At 48.0% G+C, this 20,546-nt stretch overlaps 2 protein-coding genes across 8 annotated transcripts in view; one reads left to right on the plus strand and one right to left on the minus strand.

Annotated features, from left to right (window-relative positions):
• Positions 1–1,275: 1,275 nt before the first annotated feature.
• TMDD1 (transmembrane and death domain 1) lies at positions 1,276–2,373 on the plus strand. The gene is given in 3 exon segments (XM_054238531.2): positions 1,276–2,151; positions 2,153–2,196; positions 2,198–2,373. Coding segments are annotated over 3 exon segments (960 nt in total). The 5' UTR covers positions 1,276–1,305; the 3' UTR covers positions 2,268–2,373.
• A 4,037-nt stretch (positions 2,374–6,410) lies between these two features.
• SCN8A (sodium voltage-gated channel alpha subunit 8) overlaps positions 6,411–20,546 on the minus strand; it is a 200,409-nt gene continuing 186,273 nt past the window's right edge. For all 7 annotated transcript variants that reach the window (XM_054238528.2, XM_054238524.2, XM_054238527.2 and 4 more), the window contains 2 exons: positions 18,013–18,283; positions 6,411–9,932 (listed from right to left, as the gene is read on the minus strand). In XM_054238528.2, the coding sequence (XP_054094503.1) occupies positions 8,785–9,932; positions 18,013–18,283 (1,419 nt within the window). In that variant the 3' untranslated portion in view covers positions 6,411–8,784. The remainder of the gene's footprint in view (positions 9,933–18,012; positions 18,284–20,546) is intronic.

The following is a 20,546-nucleotide window of genomic DNA, read 5'->3' on the forward strand; positions in this document are numbered from 1 at the left end:
TGGAGGGCCTTCCATGCCCTGTTAGGAGCTGGGGCTCCATAGTGAAGCCTTTGTGGAAGTTTAGGCTGAGGACAGGACTGATTTTGTAAGTTAAGAATTCATTTTACCAGCAGTGTGAAAACAGACTATTAAAAAAAAAAAATCCACACAATGGCCCTGCATGGTGGCTTATGCCTGTAATCCTCACACTCTGGGAGGCCGGGGCAGGAGGATCTCTTGAGCCCAGGAGTTTGAGACCAGCCGGGCAACATAGGGAGGCCCTATTTCTTAAATAGAAATTCACACATTGACTCAACAAATCTTTATGAACACTTATGCTCTAGTTGCCATGGGGGCAGTGTATGGACCTTGCAGTCCAGTGGGGGAAGACAGTAAAAAGACTGAGCTGCCTGTGCCGTGGGGCAGATAGGAGGAACCCCTAATGGGGATACCACTAAGGGGTGTGACTCAGAATCAGGGAGAGCTTCCCAAAGGCACCTGACAGCAGGAGGAGTGCAGGCCACGATCAGGAGAATCAGAGTCAAGCTTCCTTGGGGGAACTGGAATAAGTGCAGGTAGGCAGGGCCCCAGTGGGTGGGGGCAGGGGTGGGGGCTGGAAGACCAGGCAAGAGAGGAGGGTTTGGACTCACGCCAGAGTGGGGGAATGGGATGATGGATTCATTTGATGAATACTAAACTTTAGTATTTGGTAGACAAGAGGAGAATTTAGAAATTGAGGCCAGGCCAATGGCTCATTCCTGTAATCCTAGCACTTTGGGAGGTGGTGGCAGAAGAGGAGGCCGGAGTTGGAAACCTGCCTGGGCAACATAGCAAGACCTTCATCTGCACAGAAAAGAAAGACAATGTAGGAATTGATTGAATATCTAGGTTAATGGAGATCAAGGGGTCTAGGGCTTCTGGTAAAGAGAGGAGGGGTTGGGCAGTACATGAATTAGAAGCATGTTGGTAATTTGTTCAGTTTGAAGTATTAGTGGGTATTAGGAGGCGTAGGGCGGGAGCGCCAATGTAAAGGCTTAGACTCCTAGCCTCCTGGAGGGCTGAGAACCCCCTTCCGGGGTGTTGCAATCCTTCTAACTCCAGTTCCTGAGTTTCGTGAGACCCTCCAACAAGTGCTATATTGGAGCCCCGCGTTGCTGGGTGTTGCCAGCCCCCTGGTCACCAGTTACCTCCTCCACTTGGCTTCCCGAGTGTTCGGAGCCTTCTCCCTCCCACAATCCGCGGGCGTTCGGAACCCCTCCCCCACCGCGGGCGCTCGGAGCCCGTTCCTGTCCCCGCACAGTTCTCCCTCCCTGGTTCCCACCAGGGATGGCGGCGCGGACTCCGGCGGGCGCCTTGGTCCTGGCGCTCTGGGTTTGGTCGCTGGCTCCGGCGGGGGCGCTGGACGCCATGGGCCCTCACGCGGCGGTCCGTCTGGCCGAGCTGCTGACCCCGGAGGAGTGCGGCCATTTCCGGTCGCTCCTGGAGGCGCCCGAGCCCGACGTGGAGGCCGAGCTGTCCCGGCTTTCTGAAGACCGGCTGGCGCGGCCGGAGCCGCTCAACACCACGTCGGGGTCTCCGAGCCGGCGGCGGCGGCGGCGGCGGCAAGAGGCGGCCGAGGACCGGGCGGGCGGGGCGGCAGGGTCCGGGGAGGTCTCCGATGGCTGCCGGGAGGCGCTGGCGGCCTGGCTGGCCCCCCGGGCCGTGTCCCTGTCCTGGGACCGCCTGGCTCGGGCCCTGCGGCGCAGCGGCCGCCCCGACGTGGCCAGGGAGCTGAGCAAGAACCTCCACCAGCAGGCGACGCTGCAGCTGCGCAAATTCGGGCAGCGCTTCCTGCCTCCTCCCGGCGCCGCCGCCCGACCGCCCGATCCCTCGGCCTCGCGCCCCGGGCGCGCCGCAGTCCAAGCGCTGGACTGGGACGCGCTGGAGCTGATCGTGGAGCGCCAGCCTCTGCCCCGGTACAAGCGGAGCCCCACGGCTTGGGCGGGGCCGCTGGCGCTCGGCCTTCTCACCGGCTTCTTGGGGGCGCTGAGCACCGGGGCGCTGCTCGTCCTGCTCACGCTGTGGATCACTGGCGGCGACGGCGACCAGGCGTGGCCCGCCAGCTCCCGCCCGCCCGCCACGGTGCAGGGCTGGTGGGAAACAAAGCCGCTCCTTCCTAAATAGCGGCGCGCGCGCCCCTGGAAGCCTGGCTGCAGATGCGCCAGATCCTCCCTCACCTCAGTGCCCTTGCCCTCAGCGGTAAAATGGAAGCAAAGTCCTGCGTGAGTGGTGCTTTGGACGGTTTATAAACGTTATGAAATACCGAAAGGACAGAGCAGTTTTTTAATCCGTTGGAAGGGAGCGGCGTCACCCGTGGGACTGCCGGTGGAAGAGGGGCTCCGGTGCCAGTCTCCCAGAGTGGCAGGCACACCGCCCAATTTTTGTCAGCTTAGTTCCTTTTTTTTTTTTTTTTTTTGAGACGGATCCTCGCTCTGTTGCCCAGGCTGAGGGCAGTGGTGCAATCTCTGCTCACTGAAACTTCTGCCTCCCAGGTTCAAGGATTCAAGCGATTCTCCTGCCTCAGCTTCCCTAGTAGCTGGGTCTACAGGCACGCGCCACCACAACCCGCTAATTTTTGTGTTTTTAGTAGAGATGGGGTTTCGCCTTGTTGGCCAAGCTGGTCTCCAACTCCTGGGCTCAAGTGATCCGCCTGCCTGGCCTCCCAGAGTGCTGGGATTCCAGGCGTGAGCCACCGCGCCGGGCAGATTCCTTCTGAGCTTGCAATTATTCTTCCACGAAGAGCTACCACTTACTGAGCACGGCGTGCCAGGCCTCATGCCAAGCAGTTACATACATTATTTGATGTACTCTTCAAAACCCAAGAAGGAAGGTATTACTCCATCACACATGCGTAAACTCTGCCACAGCTCGTTAGTGGCATAGTCATGTTCTCGAACTTATGGCCACCTGACCTGAAAGTTTGAGCTCATAAGGAAAGGTGTGTGCGCGATAAGGGGCTTGAAAAACATGATGGGGACCAGAACAAGATGTGCAGCGCCCCGTCGGGGCTACTTTAGGGCCCTGCTGGAGTGTGCGGAAGCAGCACCATTAGAAAGGGGTGTGCCCACGTGCAGGGCGCCGCCTCCAAGGTGCTGCCCCCCTCAGGCAAGGCCTCCTGACAGGCTGAGTGGAGTCCTGAACCTTTCCCACACACCTGGGAGTGGCTAGGGCACTGCCAGCCCCGGTGAGCCTTCGGGCAGACTCTGTCCCCGCCATAGGACAGAGTGGGGTCCTACGAGGTGATGGTGCCTGTTCACCCTGGGCTTCAGTGTGAGGGGCAATGACAGAATGACAGGCCAGTCCAAGAGGAGAGTTGAAAACAAGATTGACGTAACCCTTTATTGCAAATTCTAAAGTAAAAAGATGTACAGTACAAAGGAAAATTGAAATTTCATACTATAAACTTCCAATCCACTTACACGTTCTCATTTCTCAAGCATTTCTGCCATTTCCGCATAAACAGAACAGGGAACAAGTTGAGGAGGTGAGGGAAGGAGATACAGCAAGGGGAAAAAATTGTCTCGAATAATCACAAACCCCAGAAGCAAGTGAAAGGAAAGACATTTTCTCGACCTGCTGTCCTGGTGATGAGAAGCGGGGGTGGGTGGAGCAGTGCAGTTTAAAATGGCTCTCAGAATAGCAGCATTTATGGTACCATTTCAGCTTCCTTGAGTCCAATAATTCTTTGCCCTTCCCTTGTGCCTTTGCCTCTGTATCTCAAAACGCTTTACAAAACATTTAGTTAAAGCCTCACAACACCCCTGTGAGGTAGGTCAGTATTATTATCCCCATTTTACAGATGGGGAAACTGAGGCACAGAGAGGTTAAGTGACTTGCCCAAGGCCACACAGCGAGCCAGTGGTCAAGCTAGGGCCAGAACACAGGAGTTCTGTCCCTTTTCTGGAACCACTGGACCACGCTCCCCTTTACCTATATACATTCTTCACACACACACACACACACCACATGTGTACACCCACCCACCCCACCCCACTTAGCCTCTATGTACAGCAAACAGCAGTGGGGGGCAGGGGCAGGGGCAGGGGGTGCCTCAGGAATTTTAATGGAGGAAATCTTGGTAATCTTGGAAAGAGAATCCAAGAAAGCACAGAGCTGAACAATGGAGACTCTGTTGCAAACCTTGGGCCCCTCCCAATGCAGACTTCCTCTTCTTTCCTGATGTCCCCCTGGCTGGCGAGTTGCAGCCAATTCTTTAGGGGGTGGGGGGTACCTGAAAATGAACAAAGCTTTTTGCTAAACTGTGGGCAACATCTGAGAAAAGAAAGAGGCATCATTACAGAAGATGCCCAGGACTCAAGTCACAAAGTCATGACCCATGGTGATCTCACCTCCACAGCAGGACGGGAGGCTGGGGGCCGGGGGTGGAGGATGGGGACTGACCTACCAGCCATCTCGCCCCAGATTGGAGCTACTGGAGCTGACTAGAGTGGGCACTTCGAGATCCTCCTGAGAGAGTGTTCCTGAACCAGGAGACCTGGCCTAGGCCTAGAGAGGGAGGTCCCCAAAGGGGGACAGGGAGAGAAGGAAGGGGAAGGGTGCCCACACCCCCATGCAAATGTGAAGGAGACCAGCCCTCGTCTGTGGGCCTGTCTGGGGCAATGGAGTGCAGGGCCCAGTATGAGCTTGCAGAGTGGAGGCTGCTGGGCATCGCGCATGCCCTAGCTTTGAGGCATGGGGGTAGTTTTTTTTTTTAAACATACAGGTGAAAAAGGCAGAAGTAAGGCCAGTCCAGCTGGGTTGGCTGACATCATCTCTGAGGGTTCTGCCAGGTGGATTAGGTGAGGAGGGGTTTATGAGCCTCTAAGCACCGGCCAGTAGGGGGAAATGCCACATGCAATGGGTGAGTGGGATCTGGGGAGTCAGGGCCTTGCTTTTCTTCGAATCTCTACTTCTCAGCCAGAACTTGGCGAGAGCCCCTTTGATTTCTCTTCCCTCCATTCCCCTCCTTTCCCCAAATGTGCTAAGGTTCCAATTCCCAGACCCCTCCCAGGACTCAAGAATTGGGATAGTCAAGCAACAAACACACCAAGACAGGCTTCCCTTGTACAGTAAAAAGGGTCATTTTTATTTTGTTTCCTTTTGGCTTAGAGGAGTGATGGACTTTTTATCACGTCTCATTAGGGCAGCATTGGCCTCCATGCATTCACTCACACTAATCTTCACTGTTGGTCTTTTACAGGTTTACGTTGGTTGCAGTGAAAAATAAAAGAACTCTGGGCACTGTTGGCTTTAAGGGGCTTTGCCTGGGAGTTTCTGTTTGTTTGTTTGTTTTTTTAAATCTCTCCCCAGCCAACTTCTGACACCAAAAGTGGCTCATTTGGAAAGGAGTGAGAGTAGGCCGTGCTAACATGGAAGTTTCTTCCTGCTCTCATCTGCTTTAAATTACAGAGTCTCCTCATCCTAAGCAACAAGGAGGTCAGGGAAAGAATAGGGGGAAATGTTTTTCACACACAACTACATCAGCTGCGGCCCAGTGGCTTTGGCTCTGCATTTTAAATTAACAGCATCACACGTCTTTTTGCTTTTTGTCCTTTTTTCAAAAGGTGGATTGTGGAGTATAAATACTGCACCAAGGACCTGGCTACAAAAAATAAATATATTTATATTATATTTATATATCTATATATATATGTGCAGTGATACTGTGACTGCTGCTGCTTTTTGATTGGCTTCGTTAATATTTGGCAAAGCGTTGCCACTTACCCACTCAGCGAAGATGCACAAAAACGTCATCGCTGATTCTTTCAGTTCAGTGCCTGTTAACTGCGGGTGTAAACTGCTGGTGATGGTGTCATTTACTACCAAAGAAGTGTGGAGCAGGATGGGTGAGTGAGTGAGTGAGTGAGTGAGCAGGTGGAAGGATAGTGCGTGAAGGATAAGGTGGGAAACTTCTTTCTAAAAAAAATGTGAAACTTCAATTAGAGCGGAGGTGGCTTCTTTCCTATGAGGCTGGCTGATGGATGCCAGACACCAAGGCCCATGTGTTACTGAGGAGACAGCCTGCTGGGCTGGGGTCAGGAGCTGGGAAAGGGAAAAGGTCAGACCTCAGAAAAGTCTCGTCAATACGCTCTAGTAGCTTAATGACATCACTAGCATGAGCACATGGTGTGCTTAGCGGGATCTTATAGCTCTGCTGCCCATCTCAAGACCTAAGAACAATTATTAAGTTTAGCCAAATCTTGCATAGACGTGGTTAGAATTTATTGCACATTGGAACAAAAATATATATTTTTTGTTGTTTTGGAAAAGACCATTAGCAATAAAAAATTTTTTGTCTGTCTGTCTGGTTTGGGGATGTACATTGGCTGACAGCATCTAAGTTCTAAGAAGAAAGAAAAGTATAAAAAATAAAAATAAACATGACAATGGCATAAGCCAGAAGCCATTTCCTATTTAATAAGTTAATAATTTGTATTTACAAAAAGGCATGCCAATAAAATAAAATTATATATTACAGTATTTATAATTCTCTTAAAAAGAATAACCACACATGTCAGCTTCTGTTTTGTGCTGTTTACAACGTAGCCTGTACATGTTACTATACATTCATCCTAGCAGTTAGCAGGGTCACTGAAAGATATGCCTTCCTGGTCTGGTATTGGGTGTAGTACAAAAATTCTATGGATGTTGCTGCAGAAGCAGGCTTAAGAGAGCTGGACAGAGTTTCTTGTGGTCCGACAAGTTAGAAAGCTCTGCTTACCAACTTACTGTGGTTTGTTCTACGCAAAACTAGTCAGGTGGACTGTGAAATTACCTTCAAAGTGCTTCTACTGCAAGGCAGATCGGTGTGTCTGATTATGGGTTGGTTCTTCTTCCCCCTCTAGTATATGGTTCAGGAAGAATTTATTTTGATTTGGTTCACATGCTAAAGTCTCTTTTCACTCTTTGTGTAGACTTCCTGACACATTCAACTGCAGCATCTTGGCTTTGAAATCCAGTCATCAGGTGAGAAACCCCTGGACTAAAAACTGTCTTTCCTAAAGCAGGAGATGGAATGGAAGATATGACGCTCCCCCAGAAGCCACACTCCAATGACAGCTGGCAGGTCGCTAAGCAGATAGCAAAACTGGCTGCAAGGGAATGCACTGGGGGAAGCTGGAACATCCTGAAGAATTAATATTAAATTGCTTTCTCATGAAAACCAGTGCAGTAAAGAAACCAAGTGGGCTTGGTTTAGAGGCGGCTCCATCTCTACATCAGGTCCCACCACTGACTATTATTCTAATAATAAATGAAAGAAACCACAGCCGTAACCCCAATGCTGCTACCCTCACCCACCTCTGTGGGCAAGGGAAGCCCTACTTGGTGGAGAAATGTGATGGAGGCAGGAGGAATCATGCAGTGTGTGAGTATGCGACGACCCCTCTGCAGAAGAGAGAGGTCCGTTCAGAATATCTGAACCCCTCGCGGTATCGACCCATGCCTGGAGAAAGCCACAATGCAGAGGACATGATGTGAAATGAAATGAGCACCCCATAACACCCAATGAAAGGTCATTTTAAGTTCCCCAAATTACCCCGAGAGATAACTGGTGCTACTTTGAACAGCACTTTTATCTCTACCCCAAACAAGTGTCAATTCTCCAGTATGAAGGCTAAAGGATCATCATAAATATTGCAAGATACAAATGAATTTTTCTTTTTTAGCCCTAGGATTTGGTTTTACAGTGACATAAATAGTACAAGCCATTTGGGATCAAAGTCTCCCCTATGTCCTGGACACAGAGCAGCATTAAACAGTTCATCTTGCAAAATGTGTAACAATGGCTGTATGTTAGAGATGTCTGTTAAACACATACACGCAACGGATCCATCTGCTTGTTGGATTGGGTTTGTTTTTTGTTGTTGGTGGTGGTAGTCAATTAGTTGATTGTTTCCCTACCCAGAAGGTGTATGAAGGACTTTTAAGAACTCATAATAAAGAATTGTAGCCGGTATGGAACTCTTACCATTTTCTCCAAATACAGTGAACGGTGCAGGGCTGGGTCCTGTCCAAAGGCTGACCCAATGCAGGGGACTAGGTTAGTAGTGTCCTGTGGTGTATGGATCTCATGCATGACTTCTGATCACGGCATGCCATCATGCAAATCATCTCTACGCATTGAACGAGCACAATGTTTGGAATCGGCCTGAGCAAGTCCTCCTCAGCCTGAAGAAACCTGATTGTTTTCCCCCACCCATCTGCAAACCATGTGAAGCCCATGTGGAGATGATGCAATTTATGTCAAAGAAACTGACGATTAAATGACATGGGCTAAATGTGAGTGTCTGTGTGAGTGTGTGTGTGTGTTTTCTTTTTGCTGCTTAGCTTAACTAATGTAAGAATGCAAATATAGTTTGTATGAACAAACAAACTTTTAAAGTGATGCTTTCTGTTTCTGAGAATCAACAAAATGAAAAAATAAAATCCATTTGGCTGCAACGGAAATATGCTGGTCCCGGCAGCCTCTCTTCTGTTTCTGTATCTGATTAGTTTTGTCCTAAGTTGCATTGACTGATGTGGAACATGCAGTAACCACCTGCCCAAGCATTAGAAAATCTGTGAGTCTAGGGAGCGGGGTCCTTTGCCCTTGGCAGGTCACTGCTCAAGATGCAGCTGTGTTACATGGTAAGCGGATGATGTTTGGTATAGGTCTTCAGGTTAGAGTCTCCACAGCTGTTCTGCATTGATAATATTCAGGAAGTTTGTAAACAATCTTTCACTTTCGAGTTTTAGATCTGTATGATATTGAATTTTTGCTCTCTTCTAACACTTGGATTCTCTGACCTCTTTTTGTCTTTTGGCTCTTTCCCTTCTTCCTTCCTCCGCCCGCTGCTGTTTCTCCTTTTCAGGTTTAGTTACACTGTCATAGGATGGGAGGGAGGCTGTAGATGGGGTGCTCTCTTTTTTCTCCCGGTGTGTGCCTCCATTCTCCAGCTTATTAGAAGTTGTCTTTTTGCAGATGAAGCCCCGCCTTGCCAAATGTCCCCGGTAGGCACGCTGCAGGACCACCGCAGATACCTCCTCCTGCTTGCGACGCAGCGTGGTTGTGATTGGCTCGTAAGACACTTTGGAAGGATTGGATGCCACGAATCGCTCTTCCATCTGCTGCCGCAGGATGTCCAACTCCCCGCTATCTCCCAGGACCCGTTTGGTGAAGGCAAAAAGGATGTCCAAGCAGTGGATGCGGTCTCCACTCACCATTGGCAGATCCATAGCGATAAGCTCAATGGTATTGGGCTTGGGCACGCGGAGAGGATGTTCCAAGGCATCTGCAAAGTCCGCCAGCTTACAGTATTCAATGAACTGGGTGGCGTCGGGGTCGAACTTCTCCCAGATCTCATAGAAGGTCTCAAAGTCATCCTCACTCAGAGGGTCTGCACTTTCCTCTGTGGCTACACTGAAGTTCTCCAGGATGATAGCAATGTACATGTTCACGACAATTAGGAAGGAGATGATGATGTAGCTTACAAAGAAGAAGATGCCCACTGAGGGGTTCCCGCAATCTCCCTTAAAGCCACTCCCTGGGTGTTCCTTATCTAGGCTGCAGTCAGGGGGTCGGTTTAGGATGGGCAGCAGCAGGCCATCCCAACCAGCTGAGGTTGTGATTTGAAATAGGCAGATCATGCTGTTGCCAAATGTCTCAAAGTTGAACATGTCATCAATACCAGCCTCATGCTTCACATATGCAAAATTGGACATCCCAAAAATGGAGAAGATGAACATGACCAGGAAGAGCAGAAGGCCGATGTTGAATAGGGCAGGCAAGGACATCATTAAGGCAAAGAGCAGGGTACGAATCCCTTTGGCGCCTTTGATCAGACGCAAGATGCGCCCAATACGGGCCAATCGGATGACTCGGAATAAGGTTGGGGAAACAAAGTATTTCTCAATTATATCTGCCAGGAACATTCCTAAGAAGAATAGAAGAAGTTATGTTATTGAGATTGGAGACACCCTTTCTCTTTACTTTTTTTACCTGGCACTGTGGAACTCTTAAGTTCAAAGGGCTTTGCAGAATAAGTACCTCACTATTCAATTTGAACTCTCATAATTAAAAAGTGACATTTTGGCTGGGCATGGTGGCTCACACCTGTAACCCCAGCACTTTCAGAGGCTGAGGCAGGTGGATCACTTGAAGCCAGGAGTTGGAGACCAGCTTGGCCAATATGGTGAAACCCTGTTTCTAACAAAAATAAAAAATTAGCTGGGTGTGGTGGTGCACATCTATAATCCCAGCTATTTGGGAGGCTAAGGCACAAGAATTGCTTGATCCCAGTAGCTAGAGGTTGCAGTGAGCCGAGATCATGCCACTGCACTCTGGCCTGGGTGAAAGAGCAAGACTCTTGTCTCAAAAAAAAAAAAAAAAAAAAGTGACATTGTAAACATATAGAAAAGTAAATAATAAAATAGACGCCTATGTGCCTAACACACATAACTAACACACATATTTGTCTTTTGATGTTGTTATTTTGTGTTTTGAGATGGGGTCTTGCTATGTTACCCAGGCTGGTCTTGAACTCCTGGGCTCAAGTGATCCTCCTGCCTCAGATCTCCCCAGTAACTGGGATGAAACACAGATTTAATAGAGGCTAGCATTTTACCAATTTTTCTTCCTCTTTCATCATCCCCAGAAGCATCCACAATCCTATCAGTATAGTATATATCTTTATAGATTTACTATGTAAGGATCCATGGCTGGGCATGGTGGCTCATGCCTATAATCCCAGCACTTTGGGAGGTGGAGGCAGGTGGATCACCTGAGGTCAGGAGTTTGAGACCAGTCTGACCAACGTGGTGAAACCCTGCCTCTACTAAAAATACAAAATTAGCCAGGCATGGTGGCACGTGCCTGTAATCCCAGCTACTTGGGAGGCTGAGGCAGGAGAATCACAGGGAGGCAGAGGTTATAGTGAGCCGAGATCATGCCATTGCACTCCAGCCTGGGCAACCAGCTAAATTCCAGCTCAAAAAAAAAAAAAAAAAAAAACTAACTAAGAATCCATAATATGTATATATATATAATTTCCTGCTATATTTAGGAAATTATACTGTATCTGTCTTATTTATTTATTTCAAATATTTTGTAGAGATGGGAGTTTTGCTATGTTGCCTAGGTTGGTCTTGAACTCCTGGGCTCAAGCAATCTGATCCTCACCCCCTCAACCTCCCAAAGTGCTGAGATTACAGGTGTGAACTGCCACATCCAGCCTGTATCTGTCTTCTGAGGTTCATTTATTTAGGTCTCTATCTTGTTTTTGAGATTTAACACTACATTTGTGAGATTGATCCCTCATGTTAAAAAAAATTTTAGATTATTCATTCTAACAATTGAGTGGTATTTCCTTTTATGAATAGGTCTTCATTTACTTGTTTTTCTACTCAAGGACGATTAATTAGTTTTTTTTCCCCCAGATTTGTCCACATATGATTTTCCAAGATGTTACTGATATTCTCCACAATAGAATCAAATTTCCATACCCACAAATAATGAATGCGAGGTCCTGGCTCCACCTCATGACCTCGTTATCCTTTAACTTTGATGTCCTAGTTATTCTGCTAATGCTAACAATTTTCGAAGTATCTTCTTCTTTGCTCTGAAAAAACATCTTTGGTTTCGCATAGCCCTACCTCCCTACTCTACCAAACTAGCCTAGAAAACTAAAGGGACTCTCAGGAGTGACTTTCAGCTCTGATCTCACAGATTTTATGCTGCAAGTCATGAATCAGAAACCAGTATCAGGCTGGACACAGTGGCTCATGCCTGTAATCCCAGCACTTTGGGAAACTGAGGCAGGCAGATCACTTGAGGCTAGGAGTTCAAGACAAGCCTGGCCAACATGGCAAAACCCTGTCTCTATTAAAAATAAAAAATAAAAAAAAAGAAAGAAAGAAAAGAAAAATAGCCAAGTATGGTGGCACACACCTGTAATTCCAGCTACTTGGGAGGCTGAGGCACGAAACTCACTTGAACCCAGGAGGCAGAGGTTGCAGTGAGCTGAGATCATGCCACTGCACTCTAGCCTGGGTGTCAGAGTGAGAATTCAAATAAATAAATAAATGGTACAAAAACTAGCTGGGTATGGTGGTGCACACCTGTAACTCCAGCTACTCAGGAGGCTGAGGCAAGAGAATTCCTTAAACCTGGGAGGTGGAGGTTGTAGTGAGCCGAGATCGCACTCCGGCCTGGGGAACAGGCAGAGACTCTGTCTTAAAAAAAAAAAAGAAAAAAGAGAAGAAAAGAAAAGAAAAGAAACAAGAAAACAAACCAGTATCAGCAGGTAAAGATGCCAAGGCATTAGGATATAAAGGCAAAAGGTGAAAGTGTACAAATTGGAGAGCCTTTTCCTAGTTATATTCATCCAGGGATTTACCTCAACCAGGCCACTTGTTCTTTAAAGCTATAGAGCAATGAGCGGACCCAAATGAGGGGCCACAGAAGGAGGGCAGAGGAGTTGAAAAGTCTGGGAAATGACAACTGAAGGGAAGGCACTGACATGTTCTCTTTGTTCAGCACCTTCTCTTGCTGTCCAGGTGCTAACAAGACAATGGGAGCTTCAACTGACATGAGGATTTCATTTAAGGAAACATTTCTCAATCATAAGAATGCATAAATAGCTGGGCACGGTGGCTCATGATGGTAATCCCAGCATTTTGGGAGGCTGAGGTGGGTGGATCACTTGCGGTCAGGAGTTCAAGACCAGTCTGACCAACGTGATGAAATCCTGCCTCTACTAAAAATACAAAATTAGCCAGGTGTGGTGGCACATGCCTGTAATCCCAGCTACTTGGGACGCTGAGGCAGGAGAATTGCTTGAACCCGGAGGTGGAGGTTGCAGTGAGCTGAGATTGCACCATTGCACTCCAACCTGGGCAACAAGAGCGAAACTCTGTCTCAAAAAAAAAAAAGAATGCATAAATACTGGAGCAGTTAACTGCAGAAGGCTATAGAATCCCCTTTGAAGAATCTTAGCTTTTCAGGAAAAGACAAGATGCAGTAAGGTCAGAAAGTGGGCCAGGTAACCTCTTGAAGCCTCTTTAGGAGCTAGAATTCCATGGGGTATTTGAGCTTTCAAAAAAATCTCTACCTTAGCCAGGACCCACCCATGATGATTTCTCAGCTCTCTCAAGTCATAAGCAGTGACCAAATAATTCAGCTTATGTAATATATATTAAAGTATATGTGATACTTGCAGCCCATATATGGTGGGCAAGTAGGGCTTCAGAGAGATGATGCCTGAGGTAGATTTTGAAGGATGAATGTGTGTTTGTCCCCATAGAAAAAGGGAGAGAAATGGGGCAGACAGTAATGTAGGCAGTAGGAACACCATTTAAGGGGTGCTCTAGGTGCTTTCATAGTTTTACCCTAATTCTTTTGATGATTAATGTTCTCAACTTGATTGGAATGAAGGATGCAAAGTATTGTTTCTGGGTGTTGCCAGAGGAGATTAACATTTGAGTCAGTGGACTGGCAGAGGAAGACCCAACCTCAATGTGGGTGAGCACCATCTAACTGGCTGCCAGCTCAGCTAGAAAAAGCAGGCAGAAGAAAGTGAAAGCAGTAGACTTGCTGAGTCTTCCGGTTTTCATCTCCTGTGCTGGATGCTTCCCGCTCTCTAACATCAGACTCCAAGTTCTTTGGCTTTTGGACACTTGGACTTACATCAGTGGTTTGCAGGGGCTCTCAGGTCTTTGGCCACAGACTGAAGGCCACACTGTCGGCCTCCCTACTTTTGAGAATTTGGGACTCGGACTGAGCCACTACTGGCTTCCTTGCTCCTCAGCTTGCAGAAGGCCTGTTGTGGAACTTGGCCTTGTGATCATGTGAGATCACATTTATCCTATTAGTTCTGTTTCACAGAAAAACCCTGACAGATTTTGGTACCAAGAGTGGTTCTAGAGGAACAGAATTTTAAGGATGGATTTCCTTAGTTGGTTTTGGGGTTTCTGGAGTTGGCTGCTTAATCTGATTAGACCCCAAAAATGCTAAGGACTCTACTTCTAATAGTACAGAGAACACTGATAGTCCTTGGTGTGAACTGTCTAGAGAATTATGCAAAATAGATGTATTTAATATTCCTGATTCATTGCTCTTGAGGGACAGGGAGTTTAGTGACTCTATACATAACACCTTTGACCATATGTGGAGAACCAAGGAATATAATGAAGTTGGTTGGTTGCTCTTAAGTTTGCTGGAGAAGGTGATGGAAGAAAAGGATGAGCTCAGGGATTCTAACTCTCGGCTCCAGAAGCACTTACTGAACCTCAAGCTTCTAAAATTGCTCTGAGAATCTTCCCTCCTGCAGACAAAGGGCTGATGTTTCAGAAAATCAGACACAAGCTCTTATCATGCAAGTGGCTGGCCTGCAAGGAAAGGTGCATGCATAGTCTTGCTAGGTATCTACTGTTAAAGTGAGGGCATTGATTGGAAAAGAATAGGACCCTGCAACTTGGAATAGGATGTGTGGGAGGACCCGGATGAAGCTGGGGGCACTGAGCTTATAAACTCTAACAGCTTTTATTGCCAGAGGAAAGAGCCTTCCTATCCCCAGGGGTGGCAATATCCCTTCCCCTATACCTAGGCTGCCATCAGCCTTTCCACCTTTGTTTTAGGAGATTAACCCTGCACTTTTGAGTCAACAGTGGTCTCCCCTGAGGCAGTTGTCAGGCAAGACAGTGCTGATTCTCTTCAGAACCCACCACCAACACCGCTACTTTTGAGGATTTGTGGACTACTGGCTCCCTTCAGCTTGCAGACGGCCTATAGTGGGACTTCACCTTGTGATCGTGTGAGTTAGTTCTCCTTAATAGACTCCCTTTCACAGATACATTTATCCTATTAGTTCTGTCCCTCTAGAAACCCTAATACATTTCTCTTTCTTTAAAATGATGATTTCTATACTTTTGTTTCTGAACAAATTTAGGATATTAAAAAAAATCCCAATCTTTGAAAATATCTTCCTCTTTTTAGAGTACCATTTGAAAATGGGGGGTATGATTTGGTTTGTGGATTTTCCGTGTCACTCAAAGATAAGTAGCCAGAAAAGTTTCAAGAGCAGTGGACAAGGGTAGCATTGTCCAAAGTGTGTTTTGTGAGAAGTTAGGAGAATGGGCTTGGGGCCAGGGGGCTGGGCTTGAACCCCCACTTGCTCACTTACCAGCCACGTATCTTGAGAACCTCTCCGCGCCTCAGTTCCTCAGGATTCTTAGAGGTTTGTTCAGAGGATTAAATGCATTAACATATTTAAAGCACTTATAATGGCACCTGGCACATAGTGTGTTGCATTAAAACGTGAGCTGTCATTATTACAGAAAAAAGGAAACTGGTCTAATAAAGGTGAGATGCTATGTTACATATAAACAGAATTCTTTATTTTTGAGACAAAATCTCTGTCTGTCATCACGGGGTGCAATGGTGTGATCTCGGCTCACTGTAGCCTCAACCTCCCAGGCTCAAGCAATCCTCCCACCTCAGTCTCCCAAGTAACTGGGACTATAGGCACATATCACCATGACTGGTTCATTTTTGTTTGTTTGGTTTTTTTTTGTAGAGACAGGGTTTTATCATGTTGCCCAGACTGGTCTTGAACACCTGGGTTCAAGTTATTTGCCTGCCTTGGCCTCTTAAAGTGCTGGGATTACAGGCGTGCACCACTGCACCCGGCCCAGAGTTCTTTACTGTAGGACTTCCAAGAGAATTCAGTAATGTGCACTGTGAACCCCAAAGGAAAATTCAAGGTACAGTGTGTTACCTAATTTCCTCATGAGATTCTTGGGGAGAAATGTATAGGATTAGTATTCCACACATCAACACTTTTGGACATACTGCTCTGGAGGAAAGAACTAGAGGGTGGCACAGGCTAAGGGGAGACCCTGGCCTGCTGGTGCCCTAGTCACCATTTCACTAGGCCCAGCATGGCCACTGGAGCTCTGGGGCTGGCCCCATGGATCTCAAGCACTCTCTCTCTTGCGTATAAATGAGTTAAACTTACCTGGAACCAAGGCTGAGTTTTATCACACAAGATGCCTTTCAGGAAGGCAAGGAAACATTTGGAAGGGCAATCAACAGGGTGGCATTTCCTTCTGCCTGCCTTCCAGGACATCATCCCCCCACAATTTTAGGTTGAAGCAAGATGCACACAGTCACAGTTAAGAAACATGGACTTTGGGATCAACTCCAGTTATGCCTCCACCACCTCCTAGTTGAGGACTGTGGACATCTATACAGTCAGGATAATAAAGTAGCTTGCTTCTTGGGAAGTAATAAGAATCAAATGATACAACGCAGGTGAAGAAACTCTCAAACTGTAGTTGGCCCACAGTAAAATCTCAGTAAACAAGCCCTGCCAGTAACAGCACCACCACGGCTATCAGCACCACCACCATGGCTATCAGCACCACCACCATGGCTATCAGCACCACCACGGCTATCAGCACCACCACCATGGCTATCAGCACCACCACCACGGCTATCAGCACCACCACCATGGTTATCAGCACCACCACGGCTATCAGCACCACCACCATGGCTATCAGCACCACCACGGCTATCAGCACCACCACCACGGCTATCAGCACCACCACCACGGCTATCAGCACCACCACCATGGCTATCAGCACCACCACGGCTATCAGCACCACCACCATGGCTATCAGCACCACCACGGCTATCAGCACCACCACCATGGCTATCAGCACCACCACGGCTATCAGCACCACCACCACGGCTATCAGCACCACCACCATGGCTATCAGCACCACCACGGCTATCAGCACCACCACCATGGCTATCAGCACCACCACGGCTATCAGCACCACCACCACGGCTATCAGCACCACCACCATGGCTATCAGCACCACCACGGCTATCAGCACCACCACCATGGCTATCAGCACCACCACGGCTATCAGCACCACCACCACGGCTATCAGCACCACCACGGCTATCAGCATCACCACCACGGCTATCAGCACCACCATGGCTATCAGCACCACCACCATGGCTATCAGCACCACCACGGCTATCAGCACCACCACCATGGCTATCAGCACCACCACGGCTATCAGCACCACCACCATGGCTATCAGCACCACCACGATGGCTATCAGCACCACCACGGCTATCAGCACCACCACCATGGCTATCAGCACCACCACGGCTATCAGCACCACCACAGCTATCAGCACCACCACCATGGCTATCAGCACCACCACCATGGCTATCAGCACCACCACGGCTATCAGCACCACCACCATGGCTATCAGCACCACCACCATGGCTATCAGCACCACCACGGCTATCAGCACCACCACCATGGCTATCAGCACCACCACCATGGCTATCAGCACCACCACGGCTATCAGCACCACCACCATGGCTATCAGCACCACCACCATGGCTATCAGCACCACCACGGCTATCAGCACCACCACCATGGCTATCAGCACCACCACGGCTATCAGCACCACCACCATGGCTATCAGCACCACCACAGCTATCAGCACTACCACGGCTATCAGCACCACCACGGCTATCAGCACCACCACCATGGCTATCAGCACCACCACGGCTATCAGCACTACCACGGCTATCAGCACCACCACGGCTATCAGCGCCACCACGGCTATCAGCACCAGAACTTAACTAGACTATTTCGTAACAGCCCAAGTTAACAGTCATTCCTTTTTTCATTTTATACTTCTATTGCATTATATTCTTTAATGACAACTTTCTTTTACCGTCTCTGTGAGACTTTAAACTCCTTAAAAGCAAGAATCAATCTTCTTTTTCTTTTCTTTTTTCCTTGAGCCACAGAATTTATAATCTAAGACTATTAAGAACACGCAGTAGAAATTCACTGACAATGGAATCTGCTAGGCAGGGTATCCTGCCTGCACTTCAGACCTGTATAATTCATTCATCTCCTGGGAAATCTCATCCTCAAAATCAGTCAGGTCCCTTTTCCCCTCGCCTACTTCCCCGACCCCACTCACCCACGATGGAGAGGATGACTACCACGAAGTCGAAGATGTTCCAGCCAATGGTGAAGTAGTAGTGCCTCAAGGCAAACATTTTGAGCACACACTCACAGGTGAAGAAGATAACAAACACCAGGTTAATCCAGTAGAGGATGTTCTCCATCTGCTTGCTCTGAGTGTCTGTCTCCACCATCATTGTCACCATGTTAAGGCAGATGAGCATCATGATAACAATGTCAAAGGCTTGTTGCGTGACAAAATCAAAGACGATTCCTTGAATTTTGTTCTGGGGAGGAAGGGATGGAAAAGACACAAGATTCATGAAAACCTTTCCAAGCCGACCTATGGAAGCTGTCACCCTGCTAATCAAAGTAGCTCTGTTTTCTTCTCTGTTAATACTGGTTAGGAAATGGATGGAGACCAACATCAATATTACCTCACCAAGAGCTTTCTAAAGTTACTGTACTTCTTTCTTTTTTGTTTGTTTGTTTGGAGACAGAGTTTTGCCTCATTGCCCAGGCTGGAGTTCAATGATGCAATCTCAGTTCACTGCAACTTCTGCCTCCTGGGTTCAAGCGATTTTCCTGCCTCAGCCTCCTGAGCAGCTGGGATTATAGACAAGAGCCACCACGCCCCCCCTCATTTTGTTACAGATGGGGTTTCTCCATGTTGGTCAGGCTGGTCTTGAACTCCCGACCTCAGGTGATCCCCCCCGCCTCAGCCTCCCAAAGTGCTGGGATTACAGGCATGAGGCACAGCTGGCTGTTTTTGTTTTTTTGTTGTTGTTGTTGCCCAGGCTGGAGGGCAGTGGTGCAATCTTGACTTCATTGCAGCCTCTGCCTCCTGGGTTCAAACAATTCTGAAGCCTCAGTCTCCTGGGTAGCTGGGATAAGAGGTGCACACCATCATGCCTGGCTAATTTTTTGTATGTTTAGTATAGATGGGGTTTGGCTATATTGGCCCGGCTGGTCTCAAACTCCTGGCCTCAAGTAATCTGTCTGCATTGACCTCCTAAAATGCTGGGATTACAGGTGTGAACCAGCATGCCTGGCCTTTCTCTCTGTTTTTAGAGATGGGTCTCACCGTGTTACCCAGGCTGGAGTGTAGTGGCTATGCATAGGTGCGACTATGGCACATAGCAATTCAAAATCCTGGCCTCAGGTGATCCTCCTGCCTCAGTTTCCCGAGAAGCTGGGCCTACAGGTGTGCACCACTATACCCAGCTGACTGACACACTCTGGATGTCTTCCTACTTCTCCAGCTGCTCCTTTTTGGTCTCATCTGCCAGCCATTTCTTCTCTTAATCCCATCTTTGTCTAAATTTTCACCCTATGAGAGCTCATCTATTCCTGCTGCTTATGTGGTATCTATGTACTCATGCTTCTCAAGCTTTTCTTCTCCAGCCCACATCTTTCCTCTGAACCTGAGGTGCTTACTTGCCATTTCTTCTTGATGACTCATAAGCACCTCAAACTTAACATGTCCAAACATCTCACACTTAAGTCCAAAGCAGAGCCAAGTCTATTCCCTGCCCCTCACCCAGCTTGTTCCTCTCAATTATTCACCCAGGCTCTTAAGCCAGAAATCTGAGGATCACCTTTGTCTCTTTATTCTCCCTCATCTGATCCACTGAAGGGCCTGTTGATTCTTCCTCCAAAAATATAACTTGGGTTCATCCACTTCATTCTATCTTTTTTGGCTCCACTCTAATCTGAGCCACCATCATCTCTCATCTGGACTTGTCTGGCCACTGAACTGGTCTCCCACTTCTTCTCTTGCCCTCATCAATGCAGTCCTTATAAATTAGCAAGTGTAATGATTTAAATCAAATGTATCATGGCCAGGTGCAGTGGCTCATGCCTGTAATCCCAGCACTTTGAGAAGCTGAGGGGGGTGGATCACTTGAGGTCAGGAGTTCAAGTCCAGCCTGGTCAACGTGGTGAAACCCCAGCTCTACTAAAAATACAAAAATTAGCTGAGTGTGGTGGCAGGCACCTGTGGTCCTAGCTACTTGGGAGGCTGAGGTATGAGAATTGCTTGAACCTGAGAGGTGGAGGTTGCAGTGGGCCGAGATCATGCCACTGCATTTCAGCCTGGGTGACAGAGAGAGACTGTCTCAAAACAAAACAAAACAAAAAACAAATGGATCACATCGTTCCCCTACTTAAAACCTTTCAAGAGCTTCTCACTGGGCTTGCAACACAATCCCTATTGTTAACCTGGCTTACAGGGAGGTACCTGGCACAGTCTGACTCTGCTCATCAATGTCCCTCCTCTGCATCACCACTCCATGGCCACAGTTTCCTGCTTCTGGGGTCTTGTGTACTCTGCCAGGAATCTCATTCCCTAGCTCTTTGCTTCCATCTCTTTTTTTTGAGATAGGGTCTTGTTCTCACCCCCAGGCTGGAGTATAGTGGTACGATATAGCTTACCACATCCTCTGCACCCTTGACCTCCTGGGCTCACACCATCCTCCCACCTCAGCCTCCTGAGTAGCTGGGACTACCGGCATGCAATCAGGCTTGGCTAATTCTTTTTTTTTTTTTTTG

The sequence above is a fragment of the Callithrix jacchus genome, chromosome 9 (assembly GCF_049354715.1).
Source record: "Callithrix jacchus isolate 240 chromosome 9, calJac240_pri, whole genome shotgun sequence".
Lineage (NCBI taxonomy): Eukaryota > Metazoa > Chordata > Mammalia > Primates > Cebidae > Callithrix > Callithrix jacchus.